This window comes from Cornus florida, unplaced genomic scaffold, assembly GCF_030987335.1.
Source record: "Cornus florida cultivar Cherokee Brave unplaced genomic scaffold, ASM3098733v1 CherokeeBrave_3.0.0_Hap2_Chr06, whole genome shotgun sequence".
Lineage (NCBI taxonomy): Eukaryota > Viridiplantae > Streptophyta > Magnoliopsida > Cornales > Cornaceae > Cornus > Cornus florida.
Genome location: NW_026775576.1, coordinates 57,283,071 through 57,304,906, shown reverse-complemented (window position 1 = coordinate 57,304,906; position 21,836 = coordinate 57,283,071). Strand labels below are relative to the sequence as shown.

The 21,836-nt window shown below is 35.8% G+C and overlaps 1 protein-coding gene across 1 annotated transcript; it reads right to left on the bottom strand.

Annotated features, from left to right (window-relative positions):
* Positions 1–7,268: 7,268 nt before the first annotated feature.
* Positions 7,269–21,830, bottom strand: LOC132314155 (zinc finger CCCH domain-containing protein 14-like). The gene is made up of 4 exons (XM_059813050.1): positions 21,735–21,830; positions 21,533–21,628; positions 21,353–21,442; positions 7,269–7,820 (listed from the first exon to the last, which is right to left on the bottom strand). The coding sequence occupies exons 1-4, from the start codon at positions 21,828–21,830 to the stop codon at positions 7,269–7,271; spliced, it is 834 nt and encodes a 277-aa protein (XP_059669033.1).
* Positions 21,831–21,836: the final 6 nt, after the last annotated feature.

Genomic DNA, 21,836 nt, shown 5'->3' with positions numbered 1-21,836 from the left:
CCTTTGCGCGTAGCCTTTTGCCACCAATCTAGCCTTAAATCTCACACTGTCTTGTCCTGAAGAACCTTCCTTCTTGGTGTATACCCACTTACACCCAATCGCCTTCTTCTCCTTTGGAAGTTAGACTAACTTCCAAGTCTGATTCGTATGAAGAGACTGCATCTCCTTGTCTATTACTTTATTCTAATCTACACTTTCTGAACTTTTGATAGCTTCTCTATAGGTTGATGGGATGTCATCATCAACTATGGGTAGTGCGTATGCCACCATATCAGTAAATCGTGCAGGTTTCTTTATTTCTCCTTTTGATCTACCAATTACAATAGAATATGGTTGCTGTGGAGACTCTTGGGTAGGAGCTTCCTCCTCATTTGTACCTGTTTCCTCATCATCTGAGTTATTGATAGGTCTAGTTGGAACAATTGGAGCCTCAAGCTCCACCTACTGTGAAACTTCTTTGGTCATGTTCTCTGTAGAAGAACTTTTCAACATAGAAGACTCATCGAATGTAACATCCCTACTATTAATGATTTTCTTCAACTTGGGGCACCAAAGTATATTCCCCTTTACGCTTTCACTATAGCCCAAGAATATAGCTTTCTTGGCTCTAGGATCTAACTCACTCTTTTTAATATGAAAGTAGGCAGTACAACCAAATATTCGCAGAAAATCATAATCCGTAGCAAGTTTCCTAGACCATACTTCCATGGGCGTTTTGCCCTCATTCGCTGTAATACCCCTAATTTTAAAAGGATAGTTCTGGAATTCATTTAATTGTTTAATTGCATTTTTAGTTTATTTATTTGGTTAATTTAATTATATATTAATTGGTTTTTGTGTTTTGCTGTAATTGTTTAATTATTTGTACTTTGCTTTAATTGTTTACTTATTTAATTATTTTTATTTTACGTAATTGTGTTAATTATTGATTTAATGGTATGATTTTATTTAAATTAAAGGTAATTGTTTTCTAACTTCATGTTACAGTAGGGTTGGTCGCATATATAGTATACACATAAGTAGCCGACATGATTTTTACCTAGATTGTGTTATGGGCCAAGTAATCCGATTAGGGTTTAACTAAGTCTAGGGTTAGTGTGTTCTATAAATTCTCATCTAAGAGGTCTGTCTAGGGTTTTAGAATTTATATTGCGACATAGTAAGACAGAGAACAGTTTGGAGAAATCTGGGAAGCAATAACGGGAAGAAACAGAGAGTTGGCCGGAGACTTTAGGACGACGTCGGTGTAAGGAAAGCTTTATAACTAGCTCTATCTCTTTGGCCTGTGTTCTTTGCATCTCTAACACAATCCTAGGATGAGTAAAAGCTAAATTAAATTGCTTGGTTGCATGGAAGTTGTTCAAAACAGTTTGTGTTTCCGATTAAGTATTTTGTTTGTTTTTATTCTGTTTTGTGTAATTCTTGTTCCAATTGAATTTAACTAATGAATAATTAATTTAAATTACTCTGGAGCACCTCAGTATTTAGTTTTAATGAGAAAGAAAGTTGGTTGGAAGGATTAAACAAATTCTATACAGTATGTATTCATGGTTTTGGTTTTGGCTTGCAGGAACTGTTTTTGCTAAATTCTTGTTCCAATTGAATTTGGTTAATAAGTAATGAATTTAATTAACTCTAGAACACACTAGGGTTTAGTTTTAATCAATCAGAACCTTGGTTTGGAGGAACAAAGTTGCCGAACATCGCCTGAGTTGGAGAAGATCACGCAACAGGGGAGGAGCCGGCTCTATTTTGAGTAGAGCAGGCTCCACAAAAGGGTGGAGGCGGCTCCACCATGTGTGGAGCCGGCTCTAGGACCAGTGGAGGAGGCTCCACCATAATTGGAGGCGGCTCTACCTTGTGTAGAGTCGGCTCCTTCAACGTTTTCCAGTTTTCTTGATTTTTCTGCAAACTTAGGCTACTGTGGTTGAATTTTTAAGGTTCCATGCTGATTCAAGAGTTGTTTTGGGGTTATCCAGTGATGTATAAGCCTTTGATAAATGTTCAAAAGACATGGTGATACATAAAGCACCATAAGAAGCTAAGGTAGGAACGTCGGGAACAATTAAGGAAGTTTGTGTAATAACTTTGTTTCAGACAATTCAAGTTGCTTATTTTTAAAGTTTAGTAATTGAATTAGGACTTTCGTATTTAAAACACGGAATAGTGGTATGGGATTAAGCATGTCAACTATTATAAATTCAGTTAATGCTTAATAAGAAACTAGTTTGCAAAGGATTGGTAAGGTCAACTTATGGGAGGTTGTGGGGTAGTTATAGTAAGTATTTAATTCTGATGTTATTATTGATATTATGCTTATTGTGGGTTACAGGATGGTTATATTTAATCTCTGTATTTTAAATTCATTAGAGATCATATACTGGATGTATTAAACAAGCATGCTATTTAAATATTCTTGTTGTGCTTGAACTGGATATGTTGATATTTACTGTCATTTATATTATCAATGCTGGATGGATGGATTGTAAGCACCGGTATGGGACAGTGTCATACTAGTGGGATTAGCTCAAAAATGCTAAGTCCTACCTACTCTGGATTAAAGAATGGATTAACTACAAAAGTTAAGTCCTTCCTGTATTTTTATGTCAGATCACTAAATAGTTGATTGACACTTTTGGTTTTGAATGGAGTTTAAATATATTTTTATGGTGTTACGATATGAGCCTGAGTCTCAGAGTCGTTGGTTAGGGAACGTATATGCATTGGGATGCATAGCTGGCTACGATGGTTGGAGGTGTACCCTGTTTAGGTTAGGTACACATGCTCACTTTGTGTGCGTTTTAGCATGTTACCTCTATTCAGGTTGAGACCAGCCTGTAGGCCAGTGAGAGTCCTTTAGTGTGATTATATATATATATACTTACGAACTATTAGCTATTGTTGGATTGTTTAGGATGTACATGCGTATCGGGCCTCTGTTTAGATTGTAATAGTATAAAGCTTGCGCGTGGGCCTGACCCACTTCTATTTTTTTCAGGTACATAACAGTTCCAGACTTAGACGTGTTTGTGTTGAGCAGAGGTTTCTATTCACTCTACCGACGATATAGGACTTCTCTTCGTAGCTTACTTCTGGATGTCTTATCAGTTATCTTTTTTATTTTTTATTTTTTATTTTTTATTTATTACTGTTTGGATTATTATTAGGGGTCTACTAGAGATGGATTCCTGAGTTGTACCATAGGAGGTTTTGAAGTTGGATTATTCAATCTTTAATATTTGAGGATTTTATTTTAGTTTCTTTCAGCTTAAACTTTATTTCTTAAATTCATTTTGTCATCTTTGTTCGTTATAAAATATTAATTGTTTGATATTTCCCTTGGGATTAGGTCTGGGCCTGATCAACCTGTGTCTCGGATCTGAAGGGTATCACGTTCGCAGCTGCAGGCAACCTGTTGATGAGATGGCATGCGTATGTCACAGCCTCAGCCTAAAACTCTTTACCCAATCCAGCATTGGACAACATACATCTAACATTTTCTAATAAGGTTCGATTCATGCGTTCTGCCACCCCATTCTGTTGTGGCGTGTTTCTGACTGTAAAGTGTCGAATTATACCCTCGTCCTGGCATACTTGCAAGAATGGATCCGATGTGTATTTACCGCCATTATCGGATCTGAGTCTTTTGATTTTTCTGCCAGTCTGGGTCTCCATCATCTTCTTCCATTTCAAGAACACTTTTAAGACTTCATCTTTATGTTTCATGGTGTACACCCATACTTGTCTAGAGAAATCATTAACAAATGAGACAAACCAATGCTTACCTCCCAACGATGCAACTCTGGTAGGTCCCCAAACATCTGTGTGAACATAGTCAAGTATTCCCTTCGTGCAGTATACTGCTGTGCCAAACTTGACTCTTGTCTGCTTGGCTAGAACACAATGTTCACAAAATCTAAGCTTGCAAGTCATGGCACCTTTCAATAGACCCTGCTTCACTAGTCCCTGTAAAGCCTTCTCACCTGCATGTCCTAAGCGTACATGCCACAATCTGGTAGCATCTGATTCATCTCCCTTTGAACTGTCTGCAATAGCTACTGTGCCTGTAACTATATTTCCAAGGAGAAAATACAAGTTATTCTTCTCGTACCCTTCATCATAACTAGAGCTCCATAAGTCACCTTTAGACCATCGCCTTTCAGCGTGATCTCATAACCTTTTACTACCAATGATCCAAGTGAGATGAGATTTTTCTTCAAATCCGGTACATATCGGACATCTTCGAGAACTCTGACTGTTCCATTGTGCAACTTCAAACGGATCTTTCCTATCCCCCTTGTTTGACAGGCATAATCATTACCCATGAAAATAGCTCCACCGTCCAGCTCCTGGAAACTGGAGAACCACTCCCGGTTGGGACACATGTGATAGGAACAACCCGTATCCAAGATCCATGCATCATGAGAATTGGATCCAACTGATACAGTCAAAGCAAACTCTGTAGTTTCATCGTCACTACTAACAATGTTGGCGGCAATCTTCTTGTCATCCCTGTTTTTCAATTTAAGACAATCCTTCTTCTAATGCCCTTTATTATGACAAAAGGCACATTCATTTTTAGCAAGATTTTTCTTGCCCAAAGTTGATGCTCCTCTTGATCTGGATTGAGATCTTCCACGACTACCAGACTTTTTCTAATCTGTTCTACCACGTACTGTTAAAGCTTCAGCTGTTGAGTCTTTATTAACCTCCTTATCCTTCTTGCGAAGCTCATTATTCATGAGGGTATTAGAGACATCAACATATTTAATTTCTTCCTTTCCATACAGCAGTGTGGTAATCAAATGTTTATACGAATCAGGCAAAGAGTTCAACAATGATAATGCTTTATCTTCATCATCAATTTTAACATCCAAATTTTGCAAATCGACAAGAATTTTGTTAAAATTATCCAGATGCATGGACATAGACATACATTCTTTATAATCAAACTGGAAGAGCTTCTTCTTCAAATAGAGCCGATTTTCAATGCTCTTTGTCATATACTTCTCCTCCAGTTGCGTCCAAAGCTTGTCTGCTGAAACTTCATGCATGAAAGGATATTTCTGATCCTTTCCGAGATAAAGCCGAATTTGACCACAAGCCTTACAATTGATCTTTTTCCAATCTTCTTCCTTCATTTCTTCTGGTTTCTCCTCCCCAGAGCAGTGTCTAAATCTTGTTGAGAACATCCATAACTTCGCATTGCCACATGCTGAAGTTGTTGCGCCCATTAACTTTTTCAATATCAAATTTTGCGGTTGCCATCTTCTGTTTCAACGATCACAATCACCCAAAAGAACCGAACCGTGGTGCTCTGATACCAATTTGTTATGCGGAAGCGTGGGCCCAACAAATAAATAATGGTGGTTATGATCACACACACAAGAAGAATACACTCACAAAATAATAAATAGGAGAAAACACACGCACAAAAGGAAGACAAAGATTTACGTGGTTCGGCAATGTGCCTACGTCCACGGGAGCTCAAGATCAATGTACTAATATCAAAAACCAAAGGGTTACAAAAGGCTCACAACTGAGAAAATAAATATTATTTTCTCCAAACTCTCTTTGCTCACTCAAACTCTCTCTTCTTGATCCGAATCGATCCTTACTTGAATGCTCTTGGATGATTTTCGAATGATTTGAAAGAATTAGATACAAGGGTTATTTACAGCCAACAAATCCCCCTGATGATGTAAGCAATGATGTAAGCAAAGCCTGATGTGAGCGATGACATATGCAACTGTTGATGTAAGCGATGACATATGCAACTGATGATGTAAGCGATGACATATTTTGAGCCAACTTCAATTCTAATTTTGCAACTCTAAATTTGTAACTCTAAATTTGTCAACAATCTCCACCTTGGCGAAAAAATCTATACACCTTTTAAACATGATCTTGAACTGCCTCCAATTGCGTCCAAAGGCGCTCATACTCGCAGGATGTTAATCAAGTCTAAGCAAATTAAAAAAAAAAAAAAAAATTTGATTATATGCTGTTTTTTTTTTTCTGTCAAATTATATATTATTGTTGCCAAGTGTATTATTATAAAGTATTATATCAGACAAATATTGAAAAAAAAAAAAAGGGTTAGATGATGAGCCCCATGATCCCAACTATATAGTTTATGGCCCACGCACACAAAGATACCCAATAAAAAACAAAGAAAGAAACCACTAAATAAGTTGCCTCTTTTTTTGGCAAGTTGTTTTGCACTATTAATTTTTTTTTTGGATAAAATAGGAATATTGAATAAAAATGAACTCTTTTCACATGAAAATATTATTTCCGCAGGAAAATTTTGGGTGAAAATAGGCAACTGCTAGAAACTACATTTTCTTATACGCTTCTCCTTCCTTCTATCCAAACTTTAAAAAAATTTAAAACATTTCGTTTTCCTTTCTTTTCTAGTTGATTCCACCTAACCAAAGCCCAAGGGTATTTAATGGCCACGCGATTGCAGTTTACCTATTTTATTGTTGGGAATAAGTTTTTTTTTTATCACTTAGGAGGGTTTTTTGTGCAAGTTACCCTTTCTGAAACAAAAAGTGACAGCATGAAGAAAAAGGAATACTAATGATTTGAAATAAAAATAAAACTCAAGAATTCAGAAAACAAAATATTATTTTTCCAAAACATTGTCCATACTTCTATTTTTCGGCAAATAAAAATTATATAGAGTGCCAATAGTTAGCTCAACTAAATTCATCAAACTCACGAAAATGCCAAATAACAAAGCATTTCTTCTCTCCCTGGGATCCCCAAAAAGTTTATTTGAGCATTGTCTGATTTGACTCTGATGGTAATCCTATCTTCTATCAGATTAAAATGGTGATTCAAAACCTATACAATCCATGGTTATATTCTATTGCATAGGACAAACATGACTGCCCATATACAGAAGCAGGGAATAGCACATGGCTTTAAATTTCAACTAGTGCAGCATGATCATGGGTCAAATTAATCTACAACAGTAGCATCCATTTAAAGCAGAACACAGAAGCACAAAAAACATTGACAATAGGGGAAAAAAGAAAAAAGGAAACTACAATCCGAGATATCAAAGTTTGAGAAACAACACAAGCAAACCAGAAAATAGTACTAATTCAAATACCATAAATACCTTTCCCCTCACAGTTAAATTTTGTAGGTGGGAGATCCACGTATACGTTCGATCTGCTCTATTACCAGAGAACTCGCAATCTTGGGCTGTTAAAACTTGCCCGGAAGCTCTATGCGTATACGTTCGATCTGCTGTATTACCAGAGAACTCGCAGCCTTGAGCTGTTGAAACTTGCCCTGAAGCTCAATGTTCTTGAGATTAGCACCTGACTTGTGTCTTGGATGAATATTTTAACTCCTAAACGACACAGCGTAGTTTTCAAATCATCATGCCCATAGATGGCTCCAGCAAGGGAAGCATCTACACTAATTTGGGCAGTGAGTGGGTCATTGTTAATGTTCAAGGGACGACGTGAGAAAGGTAGCCTCAGATTACCAGCAAAACGTCCTGAAGCCATGGCACGGTGACTTTCACCAAAGGTTAGAGAAAAAGGCTTTCCAAATTCGCAAATGCCATGGGCAAAATGGCATTTTTCTCCAAATTGGCAGCCTTTAGTAGTAGTATAATCGCTGCACAGACGGGTTTTAAAAGCTGGTTGATAAGAGTCATCCAGGATGGATGGTGGGGATGCCACATACATTGTAGCTCGATTTGGTCCCAGCTTTATCATCTGAGCATCGGCAGTGCTGCAAAACAAAGCATGAAGCCCCACAAGCAAGGGGGATCTAGCATTTCTCGTTGGGGTGGGCTAATATTAAACATAAATTTAACACCAAAATTTCTTAAACAAAAAAATAATAATAATAATAAAAATAAAAAATAAAAAATTATAACATAATATCATTAGGTATATCATTTTTCGATTAATCATCGTCAACATTAGATGCACTACCACTAGGTATATCCTTTTTCGATTGACCATCATCACTCATTTGGCCTTTCTTTCGATAGAATGAGAGAATAAACATACTTTTTACTTTCTTATTTGGAGGTTGATGTTGAGCTATTATTATTTAACCTACTAAAATTAAAGAATGAGTTAGATAAAAAATACCTAAATCAAAATATATCAACCAATACCATGTTAAGACCAGTTAACGGCTGTAGACTGTAGTTTCTACTTTTTAACATTTTATCACTGCTTCTGTAGTTTCTACTTTTTAACATTCTATCACAGTATCACTGCTTGTCTGCTTTTTCCAAATTAACATAAGCGCTGTTTGTTTAATTCTATTTTAGACTTTTTAGTCTGCAAAACAAGTAATTTTAAATTTTTAAGTAATTTACCTAAATCAAAATATATCAACCAATTAACCAAATCCTATATTAAGTAATTTTGTTAAGAAAAAATATGGAATAAAAAATATAAATATATATATTGAATAATTGAAGAAATGAAGAAATGACTTACCTTGAATATCAATGATCCAATTTGTTGTGCACTTATGCTTTATACTTAAGAGTCTAAAGTGATGAAAGCAATTCCAATTCGTTGGCCTTCAGTAATTTCTGCAAAGGGAGATCCAATTAGAAATTGTGCGATTCAATTCAATTTGTTGACCTATATTAAGTTTGAAAAACAAGTAATTTTAAATTTTTAAGTAATTTACCTAAATCAAAATATATCAACCAATTAACCAAACCCTATATTAAGTAATTTTATTTAGAAAAAAATATGGAATAAAATATATATATATATATATATATATATATATATATATATATATATATATATATTTTGAATAATTGAAGAAATGAATTATGACTTACCTTGAATATCAATTAATCGTGCACTTGTGCTTCATACTTAGAGTCTGAAGTATGAATCATGAAAGCAATTCCAATTTGTTGGGTGGGACCGTGGGAGGCTGAAAAGAAAAGCCTAAAAATTTGAAATGATTTGTCCTAAAATCTGAAGGAGCCGAACGTGCGAGGCTGAAAAGCTTGAAATGATTTGCCCTAAATTTTTAATTTTTTTAATTTTTTTTTCTAGTGCCCATCCATGGGGTTATTTGGTTTGGCCTTTATTTTAGCATGGTGGCTGAGTTGATTTGGGTTTCATTGCGTTTTTGGGGTGGGTTAATACTATTAATTTTTATTTTATTTTATTTTATTTATTATTTTTTTTTTGGGCTGGGCTAATATATTAGTAATAGTAAAATTTTCAAGCAACATGAACAAATTCTACTCTCTAAAATTAATAGTATTAACCCACCCCAAATTCTACTGCCTAGAAGCGACATCCAAATTATTTTTATTTTATTTTATTTATTATTTTTTAAGGCATGTCCCACATGTTTCCTTAAAAAATTCTACTCCCTAAAAGCGACATCTAAATTGGGACGGAGGGAGTACTTTTTACCGGTAAAGGAAAAAATTTAGAATGATGAGCTACTCGAAGAATCACACAACTTGTAAATTGTTTCTTGGGTTTTGATTTTACAAACTCTTGTGCCACGATCCCATGCCTTCTGTTATTATTTCAGATGAAAATGCCAGCAAAATGTTCAAGCAACATGAACAATTCTAAGAATAATGATTTATAGGCCCAAGTCATTATATAAATATATATGATGTATTTTACTACTGCTTTTGTTAACTAGATGTCAAGTGGTAGTTGTATGTCTTGAATGTTCAATGACCTGATTCCCACACGTTCCAAGAACCGGGATATGTTGCATTCTTACCGGGTGGGGAGACTTTGATCGAACCCTAAATGATGTACAACGATGGATATTTACTCCGTTGTGGCTGATCTATACGCTGATTAATTTAGATTCTTTTCACAGATGATTTTGGATGGTAAACAATTAGTACATCTCATTTATTGTATATGCTAATTAAAACGCATTCTGTTCACCCCTTGATTAAAAATTGAAGAGCATAAAATTACTCTTAACTTGAGTTCTCTTCCGAATTTCAATGACATACTTGTACTATGGTTTTAATGGTCATATATAACTGATAAGGAATATTAACCCAAGTAGAAGTCTAGCTGTCACAAAATCCCAAGATACACATAGATGGGATAAGAATGACTTCTATGTAAAATAACTCTTCCACTCCTTGGTGGAAAAATAAAGGGAACCAATTCCCTAAGTGAACACGACTATCATTAATTCTCCTATAAAGGAAAAGTCGGATAACTCAAAAGGTACGCCAAAAATGAAATACAAAGAGTCTTTTCTTCTCCCTATTTGTCATCAAGTATTAACTTGACAGTCGGAGTGCACCCGCCGGCACGCTGCCGGTCATCACTTCTCTTTTGTATTGAAGGAATCATTCCGGACTCTAGATCGTGCAGATTTTTGCATCAACAGTTGGCGCCGTCTATGGGAACAGTAGTGTTTGGTGACAATCATCCTTCGAAAAATCAACCGAAGTTGAGTTGATTTCGTTCAACAATAATCATTAATAGGAATCTTCTAATTTTTATTTTATTTTATTTTTTCTATTTCATCAATCCATATATTATTTATATATGTTGATTGACTAACTAAACTCTGGTTCAGTCTGTGCGTGCTCCCATTGAATGGATTAACCATACCATCGGCTTTGAGGTCACCAAATTTATAGGCTTATTATTGCTCCTCCATATAGAGAAGAACATCTGTGGCCACCTTCTATCAACAATTTGCCCTATTTTCTGGCATTTCACTTCGGCCACATGAATCTCATATGCCTAGCTTCCTTAGGGTTGGTTGAATTAGGCTTTGGTCGTGGACATGGAGGCTAAACAATAGCTAAGTCTTTGGCGGCCTAGATTATTGTCTATCACCTTTACAGAAATTGCATGTATTTATTTAATTTATTTAATTTTTATCTGTATAAAATTCCCATAAAACTCTAGAGCTACTTTCTAATATTCTATAATTAAAAGTTAATAAATTATTAAATCATTCAATAAATTTTTATTTGGCCTTGGTCTGAAGCTACCCCTTCCAAGAAATATCCTTTACTGATAAGCCTGATATCCATAAGCCCAACCTATAGTTTTGGCAACAAGCCTAAAGCTACTAACACTTGTACTTGATTATCACTGCTATTTGTTTGCTTCTCAGTTGTTCCTAATTCCAAGGGTTTTAAAATTTGATGTGATCGACCATGCATTCTGATAGACTGGATGCAACTAATTTTTGGAGTCAAACATGATGAACAAAATGGCAGCAGTGATCCAAGATCTGATATTAGGTCTTGTATTCTCCATTCTATCCGGTTGTGAATTATTTGGTCAACCAAAGCTTCATGACCCAACGACATGCATCGACCTGTGGATAGAGTCAAAGAGGTGGCTTTGAAGCAAATTCATTGGGTGCTGAGGAAAGAATGTGTGAACAGTGCACCAGATCAATGCTTAGTCGAGAGAAAGGCTGACAGATCGATGTGCTTCAAGTGATACATATAATTGAAGACCAAGCTGTGTGCCAAGATGATATTCTGGCGAGCTTGAGTCTAGTTCCGGTGATCCTTAGTTCCGATCCGGATGAGCTTCAGTTATTAACTCTTCTCGATTCAACAACAGCCCCAAAATCCGGCATGCTTCTTCAGAGATCCAACAGTTCCAGCAATCTCGGAACCGAAGCTGTTTGAACTGAACTAAAACTCCATTGAAGACCCAACCAGAAAGCCCTCGTCATCCCTTTTTTCATTCCGCATGGATTGAAGCTGAACCAAAATCTGATATTCTACTTAGTCTTCATATTGACAAGACCGAAGCAACTTTTGATCCTTCAATCGACATATATTTGTGTTACTGGAGCAGTGAATTTTACTGACACCAACATGATATATGCACTTGTGCAATGCACTACATACTTGAATTTCTAATACATGCCTTGAACCTTTAATGAAAGCGCGACTGAATTTCCAGTTTTAACTCAAATTCAAGGTATAGTGTAGAGGGATAAATGAATGATTGTGGTCCTTGCAATTGGATTATAAATTTTAGTACCTGCACTTTTGGGTTTTTGTATACTCTCTTGCAATAAGGAATAAAATTAATATATATATATATATATATATATATATATATATATATATATAGGGCTCAAATTTACTTAGTTAACTCCTATATGAATTAACCATTTTGAGTAGTAAGAAGTACTATAAAGTTCCAAAAACTTACATATATATATATATGTGTGTGCCGAGTGAAGTAATTTAGGTTACACTCTGTATAGAAGGATTTGAATTCCTCAAAAAATTAGGATCCGAGCTCATCTTTGTAAACTAGGAAGGAACAATGTCATTTTTAAAAACTAGAAGGCATTGCCGTTATAAGCATTGGTCAAAAGTCAAGTAGTCTGAATAAAAAAAGAAAAAAAAGTTGTTGGAGTAGTTCAGTTGCGTTTTATTTTTTTAAGATAATACTACTTTGCCTACTTGCTTTCAAGTCTGTATGCAAAAGAATTTTCACAACTGATGCTCCAATAATTGCAAAGGTGTCCCAAGTGATCAATTTATCGCCATCTTTGTTGCTATGGTTTGGTTCATGCCATCCTCTTATAAGTGAATTTGAGCAAATATCATAGAGAATGCATTTCATAATTTTTGTTTAAACTACACTGAACCTTCCACTTTTACATGGAAATTTTTTATACTACACCTCTCCATATGCTTAAGTTCATATCATTTGAAATCTAAATTTTCTTAAATAGAAATTCTTTGCTTGGTTTCATATGAGTGGGTACAAACCACATCATAATGATATTCTGTAGTCTGCTATTGCGAGTTTATTTTAAATTCTCTAACTCAAAATTTGTTTTACTGAGTAGTCATTCAAATTAGCATTTTAACAATATTATCTAGCAAGTCCCTCAAAATAATAATAAAAAAAGAGCAGGAATACATTAACAATCGCTAGCTCCATGGATGATTTTGGTCCTAGGATGCTCAATGATAAATTCTGATATTTAATAATTTTATCTGTTCAAATTGTACATCCAAACTTCGCAAATAGAAAGAGAACATTAGTGTTCCTTTCACGTGATAAGCAAGCTTGGAAAGGGGCACCTAATATAGGATTTTAAATCCTATAGAGAGTTTGAGCGACAAGAATCTCAGAAAATCTACCATCCTTGTTAAAAGGATCAACTCATGCATCTTGGAGGTGAGCTGAAAGTACTTCCCTTTTATATATAAGGGCCAGGATGAATGAATCCCATAATCAATATCCCCGTATTATAAGGTATTGATATCAAAGTGCCCCGCACTATAAGGGCCCGAGATGAATGAAGTTCATAATTGTCATCCTCCATATTAAAAGGGGTCGAAATCAAAGTGTCCTTTATTATAAGGACCCAGGATGAATGAATCCCGTAATCAATATCCCCATATTATAAGGGATCGATATCAAAGTGCCCCGTACTATAAGGGCCCGAGCTAAATAAAGCTTATAATTATCATCCCTCGTATTAAAAGGGATCAAAATAAAAGTGCCCCGTACTATAAGGGCCCAAGCTGAATGAAGCTCATAATTATCGTCCCTCGTATTAAAAGGGGTCGAAATCAAAGTGTCTCATACTATAAGGGCCCGAGTTGAATAAAGCTCGTAAGTATCGTCACCTGTATTAAAAGGGGTTGAAATTAAAGTGCATAGTACTATAAGGGCCCGAGCTAAATGAAACTCATAACTATCCTCCCCCGTATTAAGAGGGATTGAAATAAAAGTGCCCCGTACTATAAGGGCTGAGGATGAATGAATCCCGTAATCAACATCCTACTATTATAAGGGATCGATATCAAAGTGCCCCATACTATAAGGGCCCGAGCTGAATGAAGCTCGTAATTATCGTCCCCCATATTAAAAGGGGTCGAAATCAAAGTGCCCCGTGCTGAATAAAGCTCATAATTATCGTCTCCCGTATTAAAAGGGGTCGAAATCTAAGTGCCCCGTACTATAAGGGCCCAAGCTAAATGAAGCTCGTAATTATCGTCCCCCGTATTAAAAGGGATTGAAATAAAAGTGTTCTGTACTATAAGGGCCTAAGCTGAATGATGCTCTTAATTATCGTCCCCCGCATTAAAAGGGGTCGAAATTAAAGTGCCACGTACTATAGAGTCCAAGCTGAGGGAAGCTTGTAATTGTCATCACCGTATTAAAAGGGAAGGGTTTGGTGAAGTTTGATAACTTACCTTCTTCCCTCATTAAGGCAACAAGAGAACGACTACTCCCTCCATAGAGAAGGGTGATGTGATACCCCTTGGATTCAAGACACGGGTTGATCAGGCCCAGGCCCAAACTCGAAGGCAATATCAAACAATTAAAGTATTTTAAAGCGAACACAGAATATAAAGATTTAAGAATTTAGAAAAAAAAAAAAAAAAAAAAACAAAGCTGTAAGATATATGAAATGTAAAATCCTCCAAAAGATACTGAATCATAATACTCCAATTATCCAAAACCTCCAAAAGTACAACTCGAGAATCTATCTAGTGGACCCTTATATAAAATGCCAACTGAACTAAATAACTAAACATAAAACTAAACTACAACATAAAGAGAAGTCGTACATAAACAGATGAATAAGAGAATGTTCTCGACAAGCACGATCAAGCTCTAAAGCTGGAACCATCCTGTACCTGAAAAGAATAAAAGAGTGGGTCAGGCGCACAAACAAGTTCTAATCTAACTGCAATTCATACAGTGACCCGATACACAGATACACCCTAGATACCTCACAATATCTATCTAGTCCATAAGTATATATATATCCACACTAAGGGACATTCATTGGACTACAATAGGGGTCTCAACCTGAATAGAAGACAACATGTGAAAACGCATCCAAAGGTGGGCATGAGTACCTAGACCTAACAGGGTACACCTCAACCTATCATAGCCAGTTACGCATCCACTGCATATACGCACCCTAACCAACGAGCCTGAGACTCAAGCTCATCTCGTTGTACCCTAACCATATACCTAAAGTCTGTCCAAAACCAGAGTAGGTCATTCAATTATTCATTGAGCTGACATACAATATACAGTCCCGTTAGTCACTCAACTTATTCAGTTGATATGACCTAATTACAACAAACTAATCCAGGAAGTCATTCAACTTAATTAGTTGATCTGACTTAAACATAATTCAGGATTCAATATTTTACAATCCATTCCTTTAATCAGATAGGTCAGGTCTTAGCGTTTTGAGCTAAACCATCCCTAATATGCCACCGTCCCATACCAGTGTATACAATCCTCTATATCCATGTAAATTACAACACATACACAATATTTTAGCAATTTACAGTCCAAAACTATTATCCAAATAATTACAGAAGAATGTCTAATATTTCAGCAATTAAAATCTAAGCGATAATCTATGAAATTGCAGAAAAAAATTTAATATTTCAACAATTAGCATCTAGAGCATGCATAGATCAAAACCAATAAATAGATGACCCTATCACACATTTAAAATATGTTTTATAACCATACCATATCCCATTAGATTGCTAAAATTTAATTAAGCAATTAATTCTCTTCCATCCGTTAACAGTATAACGAAATACATTAATTTGATACTGTTTGTCCCATTTACTTGGAGGTAAACTTTAATCAATTTAAGGTCTTAATAACACCCAAAATCAACTTCTTAATCCCTTTGTGAAGACCCAGATCCTTCAGAACAGTTCAATCCTTGAACTGTCTCAAAACAGTGCATAAAAAACAATCAGAAAAGCAAAAATTAAGAGAGAGCCTGCTCCATGACTTTGGGAGCAGGCTCTTTATGCTTGGAGCCAGCTCCAAACACCTTGAAGCTGGCTCTGTAAGTGTGGGAGCCGGCTCCCACTTCCATGGAGCCGGCTCTCCCCTCCTCTGAGAGCTTCTGTTCCAGTTTCAGTCTATTTCAGCTCGTCTGCTCCATCTCCGGTCATTCCAACCCCTCTGTTCCTCTTCAATACCAAACCTAGGAGTCTTATATAATCCTAGTAGCATCCCCATGGTTTGTTTACAATAGTTGGAATCAATTACAAAGGTTAAAATTGCTACAGACTTAACATGCTTAAAGAAACAAAACTAAAACCAGACATGCACGACTGTAACGGAATTTATTTCAACATATATAGATCATCAACAAAGCATATAATAAACATGTAAATCCCAATTAATGATTAATTAAACCCTAGAGACTATCTAAGTGCACAGAACACGAGCCAACGGGAGAGAGGAAGAAAAGAACTTGCTTGTGATTTCAGTTATAAAATCTCGGCGTCGTGTCCACGTTTTCGGCAACACTGAAATACTATCAAGCCTCCTATTGCTCGTGCTCTTCCCTTCTCCTAGGTCCAACCATTAAGCCGCAGTCGAAACCTTCACCGAACGTGCTTTGTTTTCTCAAAACATCTCTCTGTTTTTCTCTGTAACCTTGGTACGTGAATAGGGGTTATGAAATCTAAAAACCCTAAGTCGCCATACTGTTCTATATATATATAGACTTGCATAAAACCCTATTCCCTGTATGAATGTATGATTACAGACAGAGCCCTAATGTCGATCTTAGTCAGCCCATATAGCAACCTAAGTTATAATATACATCGGCTATATATTCGTAACATCTTAGAGAACCCTACTGTTTAATACTATATCTGTTATTAATTTAATTTAATACATAATAATTGTTACTAATTTAATCTAATTACACAAATTTAATCTAAGTAAAACATTTAATTAAACTAATTTACACAATAACATTAATAATACTAAATTATTCCAATTAAAGAAAATACGAAAGATAATTAAATAAAACAATTCAATTAAAGAAAACAAGAACTCAATTAATTAATTAAAAGAATTAAACAATTAACAAATAAGCCAAATAGTCACACAAAAATACAATAAAACAATAATTAAAATGCCAAGACTATCCTTTTAAAATTAGGGGTATTACATTCTCTCCCCCTAACAAAAGGAATTCCGTCCTTGGAATTCGCTCTTACCTTCTTCCAATATTTCAGGAAACTGTGAGTGAATGACATCCTCTCGTTTCCAAGTAGACTCAGCCTCATTGTAATGACTCCACTGCATATGCACCAAAGGGATAACCTTATTACGAAGGATTTGATCCCGACGGTTGACAATACGACACGGTGGCTCCAAATAAGTTGCATCTGACTACAACTCAATCTCCCCAACATCGATATGCTGATACCGATCCTCATCTCGCAGAAATTTTCGCAACATGGAAACATGAAACACGTTGTATACGCGATCCAAATTATCTGGAAGTGTCAACCGATAAGCAACAGCTCCAACTCGATCCGTAATCATGAATGGACCAACAAATTGCGGAGACAACTTTCCTTTCTTCCGAAAGTGCATGACACCCTTCATAGGAGACACTTTGAGGAGAACCTGCTCCCCAACCCGAAACTCCAAAGCACGTGTACGACGCTGAACTTCCTCCTGCTCCTCCCGAAACTGACCATCATCATACTGAAAGCCAAGCATTTGCTACTCTTCCTCCATTTGCTGACGCCGCAGGCATTCTTGCTGCCTACGTGCCGCTCTCCTCTATCAACTATTCATGCTCTGTCCACTTCTAGTGTTAACCATGCTGTTAACATAGAAAGACAGACATCAGTACGAGTTTAAACGAACCGTAAAGGAATACAATGAATCCTAAACTTAAGCTCTAATTAAGAAAGAACGCTACGTGGAAGTCTTAATACAAAACATCCTAGAGACAATTAAACTTGGAGTGCTCTAATACCAACTGTTATATCCCTCGGATCCGAGACACAGGTTGATCAGGCCTAGGCCCATACCCGAGGACAATATCAAACAATTAAAGTATTTTAAAGCGAACACAAAATATAAAGATTTAAGAATTAAAAAAAAAACAAAGCTGAAAGATATATGGAATGTAAAATCCTCCAAAAGATACTGAATCATAATACTCCAATTCTCCAAAACTTCCAAAAGTACAACTCGGGAATCTATTTAGTGGACCCCTAAATAAAATGCCAACTGAACTGAATAACTAAACATAAAACTAAACTAGAACATAAAGAGAAGTCCTACGTAAGTAGATAAATAAGAGACTGTCCTCAACAAGCACGATCAAGCTCTATGGCTGGAACCGTCCTGCACCTGAAAAGAATAAAAGAGTGGGTAAGGCCCACGAACAAGTTCTAATCTAACTGCAATTCATACAGTGACCCGATACGCAGATACACCCTAGATACCTCACAATATCTATCTAGTCCATAAGTATATATATATCCACACTAAGGGACATTCACTGGACTACAATAAAGGTCTCAACCTGAATAGAAGGCAACGTGCGAAAACGCACCCAAAGGTGGGCATGAGTACCTAGACCTAACAGGGTACACCTCAACCTATCATAACCAGCTACGCATCCATTGCATATACGCACCCTAACCAATGAGCCTGAGACTCAAGCTCATCTCGTGGTACCATAACCATATACCTAAAGTCTGTCCAAAACCAGAGTAGGTTATTCAATTATTCATTAAGCTAACATACAATATATAGTCCCGTTAGTCACTCACCTTATTCAGTTGATATGACCTAATTATAACCAACTAATCCAGGAAGTCATTCAACTTAGTCAGTTGATCTGACTTAAACACAATTCAGGATTCAATATTTTACAATCCATTCCTTTAATCCGATAGGTCAGGTTTTAGCGTTTTGAGCTAAACCATCCTTAGTATGCCACCGTCCCATACCAGTGCATACAGTCCTCTATGTCCATGTAAATTACAACACATACACAATAGTTTAGCAATTTACAGTCCAAATCCATTATCCAAATAATTACAGAAGAATGTCTAATATTTCAGCAATTAAAATCTAATCGATAATCCATGAAATTGCAGAAAGAGATTTAATATTTCAACAATTAGCATCCAGAGCATGCATAGATCAAACCCAATAAATAGATGACCCTATCACTCATTTAAAATATGTTTTATAACCATACCATAGCCCATTAGATTGCTAAAATTTAATTAAGCAATTAATTCTCTTCCATCCGTTAACAGTATAATGAAATACATTAATTTGATACTGTTTGTCCCATTTACTTAGAGGTAAACTTTAATTAATTTAAGGTCTTAATAACACCCAAAATCAACTTCTTAATCCCTCTGTGAAGACCCAGATCCGTCAGAACAGTTCAATCCTCTCACAGTCTCAAAACAGTGCGTCAAAAACAATCAGAAAAGCAAAAATTGAGAGAGAGCCTGCTCCTTGACTTTGGGAGCAGGCTCTTTATGCTTGGAGCCAGCTCCAAACACCTTGGAGCTAGCTCTGTGAGTGTGGGAGCTGGCTCCCACTTCCATTGAGCCAACTCTCCCCTCCTTTGAGAGCCTCTGTTCCAGTTTCAGTCCGTTCAGCTCATCTGCTCCATTTCCAGCCATTCCAACCCCTCTGTTCCTCTTCAATACTGAACCTAGGAGTCATATATAATCCCAGTAGCATCCCCATGGTTTTTTTTACAGTAGTTTGAATCAATGACAAAGGTTAAAATTGCTACAGAATTAACATGCTTAAAGAAACAAAACTAAAACCAAACATGCACGAACGGTAACGGAATTTATTTCAACACATACAGATCCTCAACGAAGCATATAATAAACATGTAAATCTTAATTAATGATTAACTAAACCCTAGAAACTATCTAAGTGCACAGAACACGAGCCAACAGGAGAAAGGAAGAAAAGAATTTGCCTGTGATTTCAGTTATGAAATCTCGGTGTCGTGTCTACGTTTCTGGCAACATTGAAATACTGTCAAGCCTCCTATTGCTCCTGCTCTTCCCTTCTCCTAGGTCCAACCTTTAACACGCAGTCGAAACCTTCACTGAACGTGCTTTGTTTTCTCTAAACCTCTATCTGTTTCTCTCTGTAACCTTGGTACGTGAATAGGGGTTGTGAATTCTAAAAGCCCTAAGTCGCCATACTGTTCTATATATATATAGACTTGCATAAAACCCTATTCCCTATATGATTGTATGATTACAGACAAAGCCTTAATACCAATCTTAGTCGGGCCATATAACAACCTAAGTTATAATATACATAGGCTACATATTCGTAACGTTAGCCCTCGTGTTTAACTCTTTACGTTTGTGGTACAGGAGGCTTTTGACCATAAACTCAAAACTCTCATTTTCTTTCAAAGATTCAATCTTTATACATTAAAAAGGTCTAATGACATAATAGGTACCTTGATTGATGTTCTTTCATTCAAATATTTAATCTTTACTCATTAAAACACTCTTCGAGGCGTCGAAGGGAACTCGAATAAGTTTAACTCAAAACTCTCAATTTCTTTCAAGATTCAATCTTTATACATTAAAAAGGTCTAGTGACATAATAGGTACCTTTATTGAGGTATTTTCAGTCAAAGATTCAATCTCTGAAGATTAAAACACTCTTCGTGACTTCATAGGTATCTCAAAAAAGTTAAACTCAAAACTCTTATTTTCTTTTAAAGACTCAATCTTTATATATTAAAAAGGTCTACTGACATAATAGGTACCTTTATTAAGGTATTTTCATTCAAAGATTCAATCTTTAGTCATTAAAACACTCTTCGTGACTTCATAGGCAACTCGAATAAGTTTAACTCAAAACACTAATTTACTTTCAAAGATTCAACCTTTATACATTAAAAGGTGTAGTGACATAATAGGTACCTTTATTGAGGTATTTTCTATCAATGATTCAATCTTTAGTCGTTAAAACACTCTTCACGACTTCTTAGGTAAATCGAATAAGTTTAAGTCAAAACTATTTTTTTCTTTTAAAGATTCAATCTTTTTACATTAAAAAGGTCTAGTGACAAAATAGGTACCTTGATTAAGGCATTTTCATTCAAAGATTCAATCTTTACTCATTAAAACACTCTTCGGGACGTCAAAGGGAACTCGAATAAGCTTAACTCAAAACTCTCATTTTCTTTTAAGATTCAATGTTTATAAATTGAAATGGTCTAGTGACATAATAGGTACCTTTATTGAGTTATTTTCATTCAAAGATTCAATCTTTAATGACTAAAACACACTTCATGACTTCTTAGGTAAATCGAATAAATTAAAATCAAAACTCTCATTTTCTTTCAAAAATTCAATCTTTATATATTAAAAAGTTCTAGTGACATAAGAGATACCTTTATTGAGGTATTTTCATTCAAAGATTCAATCTTTTCTCATTAAAACACTATTCAGGATGTCAAAGGACACTCCCCCATCTGCTGTACAAACACTTGGTTTTCTTCCAGCCCATTTAGACTTTTTTCTGACCAATCTCTCCATTTTCTTCACCTTCCTCTTCAACATTTTCCTATTTTCTACTTCTCTTTCCATTTCGTTGCGAATTTCTTTAACGCAACGCTGCATACAAAATTGTAATTACTGTCACTAATCAATTTCTTATTCACAATTTCATTCATACTCATTAACCGTAAAGTAATATATCATTACCTCAACCTCACTTTCCGAAAAACTACCATTGTCTTTTTCACCTCCAGACCACGATGATGACGGAGACTGGGACATATTTGCCTTGAGAGGAATTAACTGTTCCACATAAATATTTCAAACCAAATGTACGTAAGCAAGGAAATGGTATCATATACAACAAAAATTAGGAACTTGCAAATACTTGTAAAATTTAGTCTCATACCTGACCCATTCCAAGACCTCCCATTTTCAACTCCCATTTTAAGCGTTCCCGTTCTAGAGCTGTGTCCCAAAAAGCAAGACTGCTTTTTTTACCCATGGTCGG